The sequence below is a fragment of the Spodoptera frugiperda genome, chromosome 31 (genome assembly GCF_023101765.2).
Source record: "Spodoptera frugiperda isolate SF20-4 chromosome 31, AGI-APGP_CSIRO_Sfru_2.0, whole genome shotgun sequence".
Classification (NCBI taxonomy): domain Eukaryota; kingdom Metazoa; phylum Arthropoda; class Insecta; order Lepidoptera; family Noctuidae; genus Spodoptera; species Spodoptera frugiperda.
This window is the reverse complement of record NC_064242.1, coordinates 13,463,960-13,478,325: the sequence shown is the minus strand read 5'-3', so window position 1 is coordinate 13,478,325 and position 14,366 is coordinate 13,463,960. Positions and strand designations below refer to the sequence as shown.

General features: G+C 42.7%; 3 protein-coding genes across 3 annotated transcripts; all 3 read left to right on the top strand.

The window, feature by feature from the left end:
* Positions 1-2,462: 2,462 nt before the first annotated feature.
* LOC126912886 (uncharacterized) lies at positions 2,463-5,711 on the top strand. Its single transcript, XM_050707221.1, has 3 exons — positions 2,463-2,704; positions 4,468-4,667; positions 5,138-5,711. The coding sequence occupies exons 1-3, from the start codon at positions 2,685-2,687 to the stop codon at positions 5,677-5,679; spliced, it is 762 nt and encodes a 253-aa protein (XP_050563178.1). The 5' UTR covers positions 2,463-2,684; the 3' UTR covers positions 5,680-5,711.
* A 145-nt stretch (positions 5,712-5,856) lies between these two features.
* LOC126912885 (organic cation transporter protein-like) lies at positions 5,857-9,561 on the top strand. The gene is made up of 6 exons (XM_050707220.1): positions 5,857-6,424; positions 6,719-6,947; positions 7,848-8,103; positions 8,195-8,818; positions 8,943-9,124; positions 9,318-9,561. Exons 1-6 carry the CDS (start codon positions 6,237-6,239, stop codon positions 9,474-9,476), a joined length of 1,638 nt encoding a protein of 545 aa, XP_050563177.1. The 5' UTR covers positions 5,857-6,236; the 3' UTR covers positions 9,477-9,561.
* Positions 9,562-10,486: 925 nt separating this feature from the next.
* Positions 10,487-12,731, top strand: LOC126912893 (organic cation transporter protein-like). Its single transcript, XM_050707264.1, has 6 exons — positions 10,487-10,704; positions 10,909-11,146; positions 11,228-11,483; positions 11,563-12,201; positions 12,269-12,450; positions 12,536-12,731. The coding sequence occupies exons 1-6, from the start codon at positions 10,517-10,519 to the stop codon at positions 12,698-12,700; spliced, it is 1,668 nt and encodes a 555-aa protein (XP_050563221.1). The 5' UTR covers positions 10,487-10,516; the 3' UTR covers positions 12,701-12,731.
* Positions 12,732-14,366: the final 1,635 nt, after the last annotated feature.

Below are 14,366 nucleotides of genomic sequence, written 5' to 3'. Positions count from 1 at the left end.
TAAATAATTACCAAGTCATTTTACTAATATTATAGAGCACCAACACCTAGTTTCACTGACAGACAGACTGACGGACAATTCATTTTGACATTTCAAAAGTTTCTAATTAAGTATTAATTGAAATAAATGCTTTGATTTTTTTTTATAAATGTAAAGAAGAAGAAAGTTTCTTTGTTTGTTACTCTTTCACGTCAAAACGGCTGAAGGGAGATGAAATTTGGAATAGGGCAGGGTTAGATTATGGTCTGAACTAACACATAGGTCACTTTTTACCCCACAGGAACGCGGGCGAAGTCGCTGGCAGAAGCTAGTTTATATATAACTGTAGGTACACGAGATAGTGACAAACATAAAGTTCAGCAGAGGTCATTAATTACCCAGTCATTGTTTATACATATTTAATTGTGAGCAAATACAAGTAGGCACTGGTAATTGGTTAAGTGGTAAGTGCAGGTTTATTCACTCACACCGTGATGATGTCATCACACATAAGTGTCACAAGGAAGAGTTGGCAGGTGTCGCTGGTTGCTATGGCCGGGTGATGACCACTACTACAATGGTCATTAGCTGGTGGTTAGTGATGGAAAAAGGAGATCGGTGGTGGTTTAATTCAGCGCGTGCCCAGTAGATTCTATTCTCCCTATATCTAAGTGTCTATTCGGTTTCATTCTGTGATGTTTACTGATAATAGTAAGTACTTTAGGTCGCACGTGGGACCTCCTTGTACACGAAGCTCGTAGCAGTTGTTACGAGACTTCATGTCATGCGTCATTAAGGTGTGACTGCGAGGGAACATAGTGGCCATGGTTAGATGTCGAGAGCAAACAATGAATGTAGTTAATAACACATTGGGCCACATAACATCTGACTCGAAAATCGAACCTGGGATTTTGCAGGCACTCGGAAGTTGCTCGTTAGCACTGACGAGTATTAGGTATAGTACAGGTTTGTAGTACATACATAGTAGCATAGGCCAAATAAAATATTGAGTCGAGTTGAATTGAAATGAAATGAGAGTACTTAATGTATGACAGGAAGGTAAACCTCGCTGAAAACTCTGAAACCCTAAAGAAATCTATACATATAATAAAATCGTAGAAAAGTGCTGTCTGTACATTGAAAATAAAAATAAAAAAAATAGCAGGGGTTATTGTTATGTCGATGTCGAACCCAAAAATGTAATTAACTTTTTTTTTGTCTGTTTGTCTGTTTGTCTGTTTGTCTGTTTGTCTGTTCGTCTGTGCGCGCTAATCTCAGAAACGGCTGATCCGAGTTGGATGCGGTTTTCACGAATATATTGTGGGATGCTTAAATTTACATTTAGTGTTTGTTTCATGTCAATCGGTTCATAAATAAAAAAGTTATGTCAAATTAAAGAATCACGTCGAACATTCTATGCTTATACCATTAATCTCCGCAACTATTTGACGGATTTGGTTGAAATTTGGTACAGATATAGTTTAGAACCTTAGAAAGGACATAGATATATTTTTATTTCAAAAATCAAAAAATAAAAATAAGAAATAAATTATTTATAAATAATTCTATGTCGATCGTTACACGACTTCGGTTCATGTTATTGTTTTAATTCATCGAAAAAAAGTAAATAAATAGTAAAAAGATATGAAAAAATAATATCAATATAATTAAACTTTTAGTACAAAGAAAATGCCCAAACGGAGTATAAATAAATAATCCAAGTTGTCTTTATCCTCGATAGATCGCGCTATGGTTTCGTTACATTCATTTGGTTGGGTATCGGCCGAGCGCTTCGGTACTATCGTAGAAAAAGTGTATTATCAGTCGTATGATTATTTGTCTGTAGTGGTCCTGCTGTTTCGTATATTCTAAATTGGTTTCGTTGTATTTGTCAATTAATAAGTTTATTTGTTGGGTTTTCCTGGTTTTTTGGTTAAACTATTTAACGTAGGTTTAGTTTGATATCGATTATTAGTAGTTACTGTAGTTAGTTTTTTTAATAAAATTGTAAGTCTAATTTATAAATTAATTAGATTAGATTTAAGTCGTTTCTTTTAAATTATTTAGTTTAAGCTTGGTTATTATAGCATAGAGGATAGGTTGTAATATAGTTTCTTTTTTAATTGTTATAAATTCGTAATTCGTAGCTTTCTTTAGTTTTAAGTTAGTTTAAGTCCGTTTTTAAACTATTTTTTCAATGCCCTAAGTGAGTATACATCTATTAAATTCAAACGCAGAGCTCATTATGTTGATTTTTGAAGAGTTCCCTGGAATATCTTCCACATCTCATTTTTGAAGAGATCCCGCGAGATCGGGAACTATGTGGTTAATATCAAAATATGTATAATGAAGTCAGGTACGATGTGTGGGATACACGCACACAGCCGCACCGCACGAGTTAGGTAACCGTAGCCGGCGCGCAACGTTGCGACACTTCCAACTCCGGCACGCGACGTTGCCGTTCCTCGGACCGGATAGCGACCGTCCGGCGCGCGGCTGCCGCTCCGCTCCGCCGCCGACAGTATTGTGTAAACTCGCTAGGGGAATATACGCATTTTAGCACAACATTTAATACTAAATATTTGTTCATTATAAAATTCCCGTCACTTTTCTATACGTAAAATGTATTTTGTGTAGTTGGAAGTGAAATTTCAAGAGAAACCGCCATTTTGAAACCGGATAGCAGCAGTTTGAAGATATCGATAATGTCGGACTCGGACACAAGGTGGGTGGACACTGCACGTCTCGCGCTCCCTCACACACACGTGTGCAGTGCTTGTGTACTCGCTGTGTACCTAAACACATAGACTTTACTTGGCCAAACTGAGAATTTTGTTTATTAAAACATAGAATGAACTTTGCTTGCAATCAGTAGCGGAGCATTCTATTTTGGTCTTTATGCCGGGGCGGTAAGGTCGTTGGACATACGTTTGGCGCGAAACTCGGTTCAATATTCGAGAAACTAGTTCAAGGTCGGCCGTGTTTACTCATGCTCTCCGTGAACTTATGGCGATTTGTGGGAATTTTAATAAGTAGGCACGGATCAAAGGAAATATTTTATCTATTGCAGTGTGATTTGTTTTGGAAAAACTAGAGTTTACGCGTTTTAAGGGTTAAGCAAAGTTGAGTAATTTCTGGATATCAGTACTTAATTTTTGATATTGCAAATTTAAAATGTCTTTCTCGGCAGTGTGTTAACAATAGGCCGTTGAGTTACTGGACTACCTGTACTACTAGTAGGACTCCTACACCTTCCACGGATTACACCTACTTGTAGTTATAGACTATTTAGAGTCAACCAAAACGTATCTTGAGACTGCTGAGCAAGTACTTTCAGTTTTATTCTTGGGCCAGACAAAGTTTTTAGGTTTTACGAGTTTTATTAAGTAGGTAGATTTAAAATTCTTAGCATTGATCTTTATTAAAGTGGAGGTTCTGTAGTAGGTAATATACCATCTTATTTATTTAGCTCGTATATCTTTAATACTATCATCAGGAGCGAACAGACTCTGGTCTGGAATTGAGCCTGATGTAAGGCAATAGGCTCTAGGAATTCATTCTGGAACCAATAGTTCCATTAAACCTGTACCTTTGCTGACATATTTCTTTGAGGAACAAATGTGGTGACGTTATGCTACGTGCGATACAATGAAACAATATCCTTAGCGCACTAAGGCCCCTGACTCTGATTGGTTGGTTCATGCGACCCAGCCAATCACAACGCCAACGCGCTGCTCTTTTCGATCTCATTGAACGTAAACAAAACTCGTACCGGGTATACAGATCATTTAGCTAGTTGCCCAACGTGGGAATGTAGGGGTATCAAGTAGGCGGATGGTGGCCTCCGGTAACTCCGGTAACTACGGCCGAGCCGGTCCGTTCAAGCCGAAGCATGGCTCTACTAAGCTGGCCACTTATGGACTTATTATAATTATGATCTTCTTTTGTTTATGAAATATGTTCAGTGTGCTTCTGACTATTTGTTTGATTTACATGTTAAATTATTTCAACAATATATATTTGTAAAGCATGTATGTGGTTAAATTAAAATAAATGCTTTGACGCTTTTTTTTTTTTTTTTTTTTATGGGGAAAGTTCCAATGACTTTTCTCGCCTTGGGCGAGGCTCCACGAGGTAGTGTCAGACTCTTACTGACTGAAAACCGACCCCGTTCCTTCCAGCCGAGCCGGATTGCCCCGGTAAACCCGCTAGGTAGTACGCAGTCCGGATCAGGCATCAGCCCTGGGCCCCATCTGTAGTGGTCTTATGGCTCCTTGAGGCGCGCGCGGAATATAACGCGCCGCACACGGGTTGGTTCTGTTCGGGCGGTAGCTTTGCTCGCCGTATTCCCCGCATTACGGTGGCCGAATCGTATCGCGTCCCCGAATTTGCACTCGTACGGCTGTGGCGTGAGTAGGTTCGTTCTCTCACGCGACCCGCCTCCTCCTTAATGCTTTGACGCTGACGTTGTGATGTGATTGTGTGCAGCACAAGCGTCCTCCTGTTCTCGAAGAAGATGATCTCGACGCGCGAGCTGATCGAGCTGGTGCGCCAGAAGCGCTGCCTGTGGGACCGCTGCCACCCCTCGTACCGCGACAAGGCCGCCAAGGACAAGTGCTGGCACGAGATCTACCTCGAGTTCGAACCCTCATACGACACACTCAACGAAAACAAGAAGACTCTTATTGGTAAGCTTACAGAGACTACCAGTAATTTTAAATAACTTTCTGCTTTAAGTTTCCACAAGCGCGTTAACAATGGTGTCTTGGGTTCGATTCCCGGATCGGGAAAAACATTTTATGTTATGTATTATATATAGCTCTATACTACGTACATGATTGAAATGTCGGTCGATTCCAGCCGTCATTGACTTACTAGACTGCTAGTTATTACTAGTTATGGTTAGATGCAAGTTGCTAGGGACAGGCAATTGTTGCATACATTGAATGTAATAGCATTCACTCGATCGTAATTACTTGCAGTATTCCATTGGTGCGAATGTATCTGTTTAATTTACACTTTGTACACGTGCCAGTACAAACTAAATATTCAAGAAGTAAAAAGTAATGACAAACAGCCGAACATAGGACCTCCTCCTTTTTGTGAAGTCGGTAAAAATATATTTACATGATGTCTAATTAGCACGTAACCGTCGCAGGTAATATAATCACAAGGAAATGGTACAACGTCAGAGACTCGTACGTGAAGTCTCGCAAGCCGGGCGTGCGGCGGCCGTACCTGTACGCCGAGGAGATGCAGTTCCTGGACCCCATCTACCTGGCGGGGGACAGGAAGAGCGAGAAGAGCTTCATCGAGGAGCGGATATCCAACGACGACGACGCAGACAACGACAACTCGCACAACTGGCTGCAGGAGGTGTTCGTGGACATCGAGGAGGGCGGCGACACGCAGCCCGCCGTGTGCGCGCCCAAGCGGGCCAAGCTCGAGTACAGCTCCGGCAAGGAGGACAGCGAGGAGAACATCGTGGCCGTCCTCGCCAACCTCATACAGAAGGAGGAAGACGAGGACCGAGCGTTCTTCAAGTCCATCACCCCGTCCGTGAAGAAACTGTCCGAGAGCGCCAAGTTCGAGTTCAGGATACAAGTGATGAAGCTCATTAACAGCTTGAAGATTAGGGACCGACAAGTAGTGAACCTTAAACGAGAAAGAACTTCCAACGTGGACTCGGACTCGGAGTGATTGTTTGTACATATTAAAATTATTTTAAGGAACGTTTCCTTTCATTTGTGTCCTAAACATTACTTGTAATCGTAATCATGCCGAAGGACATCAGTGATTACATATAATTATTACAACTAAACTTATCAGAAAAGTTCTGAATATTATTAATTGCCAATCTATCGACTGTAAACAATACTAAATGATAGGGACCACGCGTATCTCAATTCCCGCGTATCTGAAGGCTAATTAACATAACGTGTCCATGTAAAGCAAGCAATTGTAATCCTTATGGAGAAGTGCTATTCTCTTAATTAGCGTGAAGTGTGCCTGGCAGATAACAGATACCGAACTGGTATTTTCGATTATAATTCTTAACAATAAATGTGATCAATGTTCGCGTTAATCTACATGAGCGATAACGGTAGCTTAGATGACGCCGTGTTGATTAGTCCTGGCCGCTGTCCAGCCCTGGCATTACTGCGGCGGTGGGGCACGGCGGCGCTGGCTGGCGGACCGCTCGACTAGCTACCTCCGGACACTGCGAGTCAGCAGACGAAGCAACCAACGAAGGCAGAATGGCGAACGAAGAAAAAGGCGCCAGCGGCTCGCACAAGCCGGTGGACCTGGACAACATCCTGGTGGAGGAGGTGGGCCAGTTCGGCAAGTACCAGATCGTGACGCTGCTGCTCGCCGCCTTCCCCGTCATATTCTCCGCGTTCGCCTCCGGGGAGTACATCTTCACTACCGCCAGGATACCCGCCAGGTAATTTCAATGACCATTCATATTAAGGAAATTTACAAAACTTGCGAATAATAAATACTCCTATTATTCAGGAATGTGGATTAACGAGAAAGGACGTTATCAATCTATAAATTCGTAGCAAAAGCTCACATTCCGCAATATGCATTGTAACATAATTATGTAACTTACACGATTAATGAGCTTGTCATTTAATTGATATCAATATTTTCGAGCATCACATTCAACTTCCTAAGAGAGTTCCCAACAACCTACAAATATTGGGAATAGATCCTTCAAACTGTTTGTTTCCTGCAGGTGTTTGATCCCGGAATGTGACGGAGAGAGCCCCGTGTTCTCCCCGGACTGGGCGCTGAGTGCGTTCCCCCCCAGCGGCACCACGTTCAACGGCTGCGAGCGCTACGTGCCCAGGAACGTCACGGTGGACGTGGAGGAAGACACCTGTCCCGCGGAACTCTTCGACAACTCGACCACCAAGACCTGCAACTCCTATATATACGAGAACCAGCTCAGCGTCGTCTATGATGTAAGTTGACCTGACGAGTTCTCACTTCCTCCATCTATGACAACGGCATCTATGGCACTTGTCTCTTACCCATTCTCATACCCAGTGTAAATAATGTAACTGTAGTAAGTAACTCTATTATAGGTCGGGGAAAAATTATTCTAGTAAAACAAACATAATTTTCATTATTCGGGTAATAGATATCTTGCTTACGTTTAGCTAAGCAGAGTATCTATCTATTTCCTTAATACCGCACTGTTTTGGTTTTGAAAACCCTGTCCTGTTAATGTTTTAAATAAAATACCTATATTGTTTAGAGATCTTTGTATTGACATTCAAATTACTTTTGTCTCTGTGGGGTAAATGATTTATTAATTCACATGTAAATAATACTAATCTCTATATGTAGTATATCAGTTAAGTATTATTAAAGTATATAAGCTTAGTCGTAAATTGCGTCCGAAATGGCTCGATGCGTAGTTTATTGTACCTAAACCCTAGAGATAGATATCCGTATTATTATGTAGATAGTCCGAGGAATTTATCAAGTTATCATAATCCGGCCGTCACAGTAGGTAATTGTAATCGATCACTATTTACTGCTTCTATCGACTCGCCGGCGATAACCGAAGCTAATTACTTAATAGCCACAAATCTATATATTAAATTTCATTTAAATCTGTTCTGTAGTTTCAGTGTGATAGACGGACAAACATCCAAACAAACAAACTTTCACATTGACAATATTAGTGTGATTAACGATGTATGTTTTACTCATTTTTGAGCGAATATTAATATTGAATGTCTAATAATCTGTAATACACTGTAAAGCTTCCATGAAAACGGACATGCGTAGAACAGTTGAGGGTAGTACATTTTAAATACTTTAATGTATTGATGGCTGTATGTAACTGACTCCAGTTCGACATGGCGTGCGACGAGTGGAAGCGCTCCCAGATCGGGTCCATCCGCACCATCGGCACGCTGCTGGTGCTGCCCATCACGGGCTACATCTCGGACCGCTGGGGGCGGCGCGTGGCGCTCACCATCAACGCCTTCAACACCGGCTGGATCGGCCTCGTGCGCTCCTTCGTCAACTCCTACGAATGGTTCCTCGCGCTCGAAGTACTCGAGTCCTCAGTGGGAGCTGGAGCGTACTCTTCTTGTTATATTTTAGGTGAGTGCAGAGTGGTTACTCACTAAAGTTGTTTACTTAGAAAAAGCTATAAAATATCAGGAATTAAAAATATGTATCTCTTTACTTTCAGTGACGGAATTGGTGGGTCCCAAGTATCGTGTGATAGCGGGTGCCACAATCTCCACCCTGTTCGCGCTGGGCCAAGTAATCCTCGGGTTCATTGCGTGGGGGGTGCCCGCGTGGCGGCCGCTCACACAGGTCCTGTACGCGCCGCAGTTGTTGGTCGTCAGCTACTTCTGGATCCTCTCTGAGTCCGTCAGGTGGCTGATGAGTAAGGGTCGCTATGCAGAGTCTGAACAAATTCTAAAGAAAGTGGCCAAAACCAATAAGACCGTACTGTCCGACAAGAGTTTGGAAGCGCTGCGAGCGACCGCTGAGGCTGAAAAGAATACTGTGAAGCCGAAGGAGCCGTGGCTGGTGGTGTTGGTGTTCAGGTCGCGGGTGATCCTGTCTCGATGCTTCGTGTCGCCCATCTGGTGGATCACGAACACGCTGGTGTACTACGGCATGAACATCAACTCGGTGAACATGTCGGGCAACGGGTACCTCAACTACGTGGCGGTGGCGGCCATCGAGATCCCCGGCTACTGGACCGCCATCCTGCTGCTGGACCGCGTCGGCCGCAAGCCCGTGCTCATCTGCGCGTACTGGCTGTGCGCTGCCTGCCAGTTCTCGTTCGCTTTTATGCCTGAAGGTAATTTAAGGACCGTGCTCTTGTAGTATGCAAATATAATAGAAATAAAGACCATCATTTGTCATTAAACCCCTCGTGTTTGCTAACTGCATCATACATTGACCGTGTTTTGATTGTGTTCCAGGTAACGAGGGTATCCAGCTGGCGCTGTACCTGTTCGGCAAGTACTGCATCGCCATCGTGATGACGTCAGTGTACGTGTACACGGCGGAGCTGTACCCCACCAAGTACCGCCACAACCTGTTCGCGTTCTCCTCCATGGTGGGCCGGCTCGGGTCCATCACGGCGCCGCTCACACCAGCTCTTGTAAGTTCATCATTAACTACTATCATTTTATTCAGTACTTTTGCTTTTACTCTTGTGATCATGGGTTTAAGTCATCGTAGTTAGCTCCATTAATGTGAAAACTGAATAATTATTTTAATCTTTTGCTCGTAATGCCTGTATATGAAATGTTTTTAGTTTCAAACGAGATGGCTAATGACTCATTTTTTAACAGGCTTCGGAAGTTTGGGCGCCGTTCCCCTCAGTCCTGTTCGGCAGCTTCGCTCTGCTGTCTGGCTTGTTGATCTTCACGACGCCGGAGACGCTGGGCACCAAGCTGCCGGACACCTTCGAGGATGCGGAGCAGCTCGGCAAGCAGAAGGCAACCACGTGATCTCATTACTATTGTACCTATTTAATATACTTAGTTAAGTAACACGTTATTATTGTTAATCTATGTAATAAATATATTTTATTAAGTTTTAGTTTTATTATGCTGTGTGAAACTAAAAATGTCTTTACAAACTGAGTTTAAGTATGAAAAGCAGTGTGAGTGACACTGTTGTACAGTGATGTAGTGAGAAATATCACTCCACCAACAATACAGTCAGTGTATTAAGAATGAGCCTAGTAGATGTAACTGATGCAAACAAGAGTGTATTCTGTCTTAAGTTTGTTTCTTTATTTTTATTAAGATGCTCAAATACGTAATACAAATAATGGTAAACCTAGCAATTTGGAGCTAATAATATTAATAGAGGAACGTTAGGATGTAATAACTATAAGGAAGTATTTACTTACTAACCGTTGTCTATTAAGGAGTTTTAATCCTATGTAATCTTTTCTTGGGTTTCGCTTCGATGAAAATTTTTTTTTTTTACGTTTTTCGGCTATTATATCTTTTTTTTCCCGTGTCGTAGCTAGATGTTATCAAGCTTAGAAATAAGTAATAAATAATTATCTTTCTGCTGAAACACATATTGACACCTTTGGGTCAACGTCCAATGGGCCCATGATCCTCTGTGACTCGTATTTCAAGGTGGCTTCTGACAACTTGCTGTACAATTTAGCCGATATAGTATTATGTATTAACTATAAAGGGTAAAAATGATAGTTCCTAAAAGAGGGTAACTAAATAAAACCAATAGTACGATCGGTTTATTACGTACTGATACATCTTACTTCATTTGAAATATTGTAATCTTGTATACTTATAACACTCAAAATGACAACTGAAAAATAATACGCCGAGACCTTTGATGATCAACAAGTCAACAAGTGTTTACTGAGACACTTCAATACAATTCTTATGCATATCTGTAAAAGTGTGTCAACAAACTATAGATCATCTATAGATAAACGCATAAGATATCCACACACTTACATTTGGTAAGAGGTTGTGCACTAGTGCTGTGTCGTTAGTTCGTGGGTAACATGGTGGGCAGTGTCCGGGGCTCCGACGTGGGCTCCCCGCGGATGGAGCTGGACACGCTGCTGGTGGAGGAGCTGGGCCAGTTCGGCCGGTTCCAGCTCCGCACCTTCTTGCTGGCCGCTGTCCTGGTCATGCTAGTAGCTTGGAGCAACCTGGAGTACATATTCACCACGGCCCGCATCGGCACCAGGTAGCTAATGCTATACTAGTGAATTGTAGCAGTGTACTGTAAAATCGTCTGCAGTAGTAAGCTGAGGTGATGAGGATAACACCCCAGTAGTTTGCGCTATCAGTGCTAATAGTAGCATTGTTAAACTTAATTTATTTAACGTATTAATTCGTGTGTGCCTAACTATAAAATCCCTTTGTGCTATACTAAACATCTGTTTTCTAGATGTCTGATTTCGGAGTGTGAAGATGAGCCCATGGAATTCGCTCCATCCTGGTTGGTGAATGCAGTACCACCGGGCCCCACTCAGGGGTCGTTCGACAACTGCGAGCGTTTCGGGAACACCTCCGCATCACGGCGGCAGTTCGACAGGGATATCTGTCCCAGCCAACTGTTCGACCAGGACACGCGGCTACCCTGTGACACATTCGTATACGAGAATACGGACTCCGTTGTATTCGATGTGAGACGGTGACACTATGACAATGCTTTAGTAGCTTGGTGAGAACAGTTTATGTAAATGATGTTTTTTTTTCAAAATCAGTACGGGCTGGCGTGTGACGAGTGGCGACGCTCGTTGATCGGGACGGTGACCACGTTCGGCACGCTGACAGCGCTGCCCATCACGGGCTACATCTCGGACCGGTGGGGGCGGCGCGTGGCGCTCACCATCAACGCCTTCAACACGGCCTGGCTGGGCCTCACCCGGTACTGGGCCGACACCTACCTCGGCTTCGTACTGTCACAGTTTGCTGAAGCTACTTTTGGCTGCGGCTTGTATTCAAGTATATACATTTTATGTGAGTATCTATGTAACTAAACAATTGAATATTAATATAGCTATATAATACAAGAGTGATTAATGGCTCATGTTTACAGTGACGGAGTTGGTGGGCCCTGATTACCGCGTCGCGGTGGGCGCAGCTCTAAAGACGTGCTTCGCACTGGGACAGGTGACACTCGGGCTGCTAGCGTGGGCGGTGCCCAACTGGAGAAACCTCACACTAGTCATCTACACTCCTCAGCTCCTCACCATCTTCTACTACTGGATCATTAGTGAGTCTGTGAGGTGGTACATGAGCAAGGGTCGCTTTGATAAGTCTGAAGCTTTGCTGAAAAAGGTGGCCAAAGTAAACCGAAGGCAGCTGTCTGACAAGTCAGTGGAAGCGTTGCGTCATACTGCGGAGGAGAAGCTACGGAATGACCTGAAGGTGGAAGGAAGTAGTGGCGAGCCCTGGCTCGTAGTGCAGGTGTTCCGGCACAAGCCGATACTGGTGCGGTGCATGGTGTCGCCGGTGTGGTGGGTCACCACCACCTTCATATACTACGGGCTGTCGCTGAACGCGGTCAACATGTCCGGCAACAAGTACCTGAACTATATAGCAGTGGCCGCGGTCGAGATCCCTGGCTTCTGGACTGCATATTATCTGATGGGAACTATCGGAAGGAAGCCAGTGCTTACTGGTGCTTTCTGGTTGTGCTCTGTGTGTCAGCTGGTCTACATTTTTTTACCACAAGGTTAGTTTTGATTGTGCATTACAAGCATTAAGTTTTGTGGTAGATTACATCTACAGTTACATTTCAGGAATGTATGTAGCCTCCCTGCTCGTGTACTTGATCGCTAAGTTCGCAATCGCGATGGTGGCGACCTCTGTGTACGTGTACACGGCGGAGCTGTACCCCACCAAGTACCGCCACAGCCTGTTCGCGTTCTCCTCCATGATCGGTCGGATTGGCTCCATGCTGGCACCTCTCACGCCTGCTTTTGTAAGATTTATTTTTATTGTTGTTATATTAGTAAAGCGTACAACATTTATACAGGTTATAAATAGTATGTTTGTTTCTCGTGCAGGGTGCGCAATGGTTCGCAGAGCTGCCGTTTGTGATGTTCGGTTCCCTGGCGCTGGTGTCTGGTGCTCTGATCTTCCTCACGCCAGAGACCCTCGGCACCACACTCCCAGATACCTTCGAACAGGCAGACAGACTCGGACAACTAGATCAAGAAAATAAAACTTAATCTCAGCACTATGATAAAATATTTATACATTTCGTTTAGTTTGATTTCTATTTCCTCAATGTCACTATTAGATTTTTTTAATTCATTGCAATGCAATTGTGGTCACTAATGAGGGTAATGATACCTATTACCTAAATAAGTGATTAACATAAATGAAATTGAATAAACGGTTAAGCCCGTTTAACGCGCGATTGATAAGATTAGTACAAAGATTATCGACAAAAGCCTATTAGCATATAAAACATTATTGCATTTCAGTAAATTGATCCGACTGGCTGGAATTACCCAATGAATTAATCAATAACAATAAAACTGACTCGTATTATAGTCTATACTTAATACCACAAAAGTAATATTTGTATGTTTGCATTGGACAGCCTCTGCAACTTCATTTTAAAAATGATTTGGATATCGAATATTTTTGTGTTTTCAGAAGTAACAAAGCTCCTCGAAAAATATTAAAATTCCAAATGGGTGAATTCACAGGCAGAAAGTCAGTAAATTAGTATTGTAGACACAAAGATACAGGAACATTTCTGGTGAACATAATATAACGGTAGTCGGCTTGATTTGGTCAGTAATTTTTGGGATATGTGAGATACAGATGTATCTATTATTATGTTGTAATGTGATAGAAGACATATAGTGTGCACGAGTGTGCAGGCAGCATGAACACGTGCATGCGTGCTATCTGATAGCGGTGCGGACCTTGAAGGTAAGATTATGATGATTTACACCAAGGACGCACTTCGGACACAGACGCGAGATAAACAAAGCAAGAGTTTTAAGAAAAGAAATTATGTTTTTGAACAAAACAGATCTTGTGATCGGTAATTAGTGCTATCCTTTGGGACAGGCAAGTTTTGGGATAGGGTGGCAAAATGGACACCCTGAAAGTGAGTAATCGGCACCACTTATGGACAATACAACAAAAGACAAGTTTTTTTGTGAAAATCAGCAATACTATGTTGCCTTACATTAGAATTTTGTCCCGTGTTGTTTTTGCGTTTACAATCATACAAGTTCACATACATAGCACACCTAGACCCTGAACAACAATCTGTGGATGACACAAAGAGTTGTTCCGTGCTGGAATCGAACCCGCGACACGTTGCACGGCAGCCAGTTGCCCAGCTACCGCGCCAACCGTGCAGTCATGTGTGAAAGAAAAAAGATAACAGAAATGTCAAAATATGATCCCACCAGAGGAAAATGCAACATTATCGTAGTACTTACATGATTATATCTCAGTTTATCGTCCGTTGTCAGAGTTAAGATTACCTTCGAAAGTGGTAGCCACAGCTACACTTGTGTTAGTGTGTGTGTAGTGAGATGAACTATGAAGTCAATGATTCAAAAGGCTTGTCAGTAGGTACCATTACATTATGTGTGCGTGGAGATCGCGGTGCTGCATTTTTGAACACCTTAAAATTTTGAATGTGATATTCGTTCCACACTTAGGTAGGGTGAAGTAGACATTGCTTGGTGTCACATAATCTTACTAATATTATAAATGTGAAAGTTTGTGAGTATGTTTCTTAATCAATCACGTCAAGACGGGCTGAAGTGATTGGAATGAAATTTGGAACAGGGGTAGATTATGGTCTGGAATGACATATAGGATACTTTTTATCCCACAGGAACGCATGCGAAGCCGCTGGCAAAA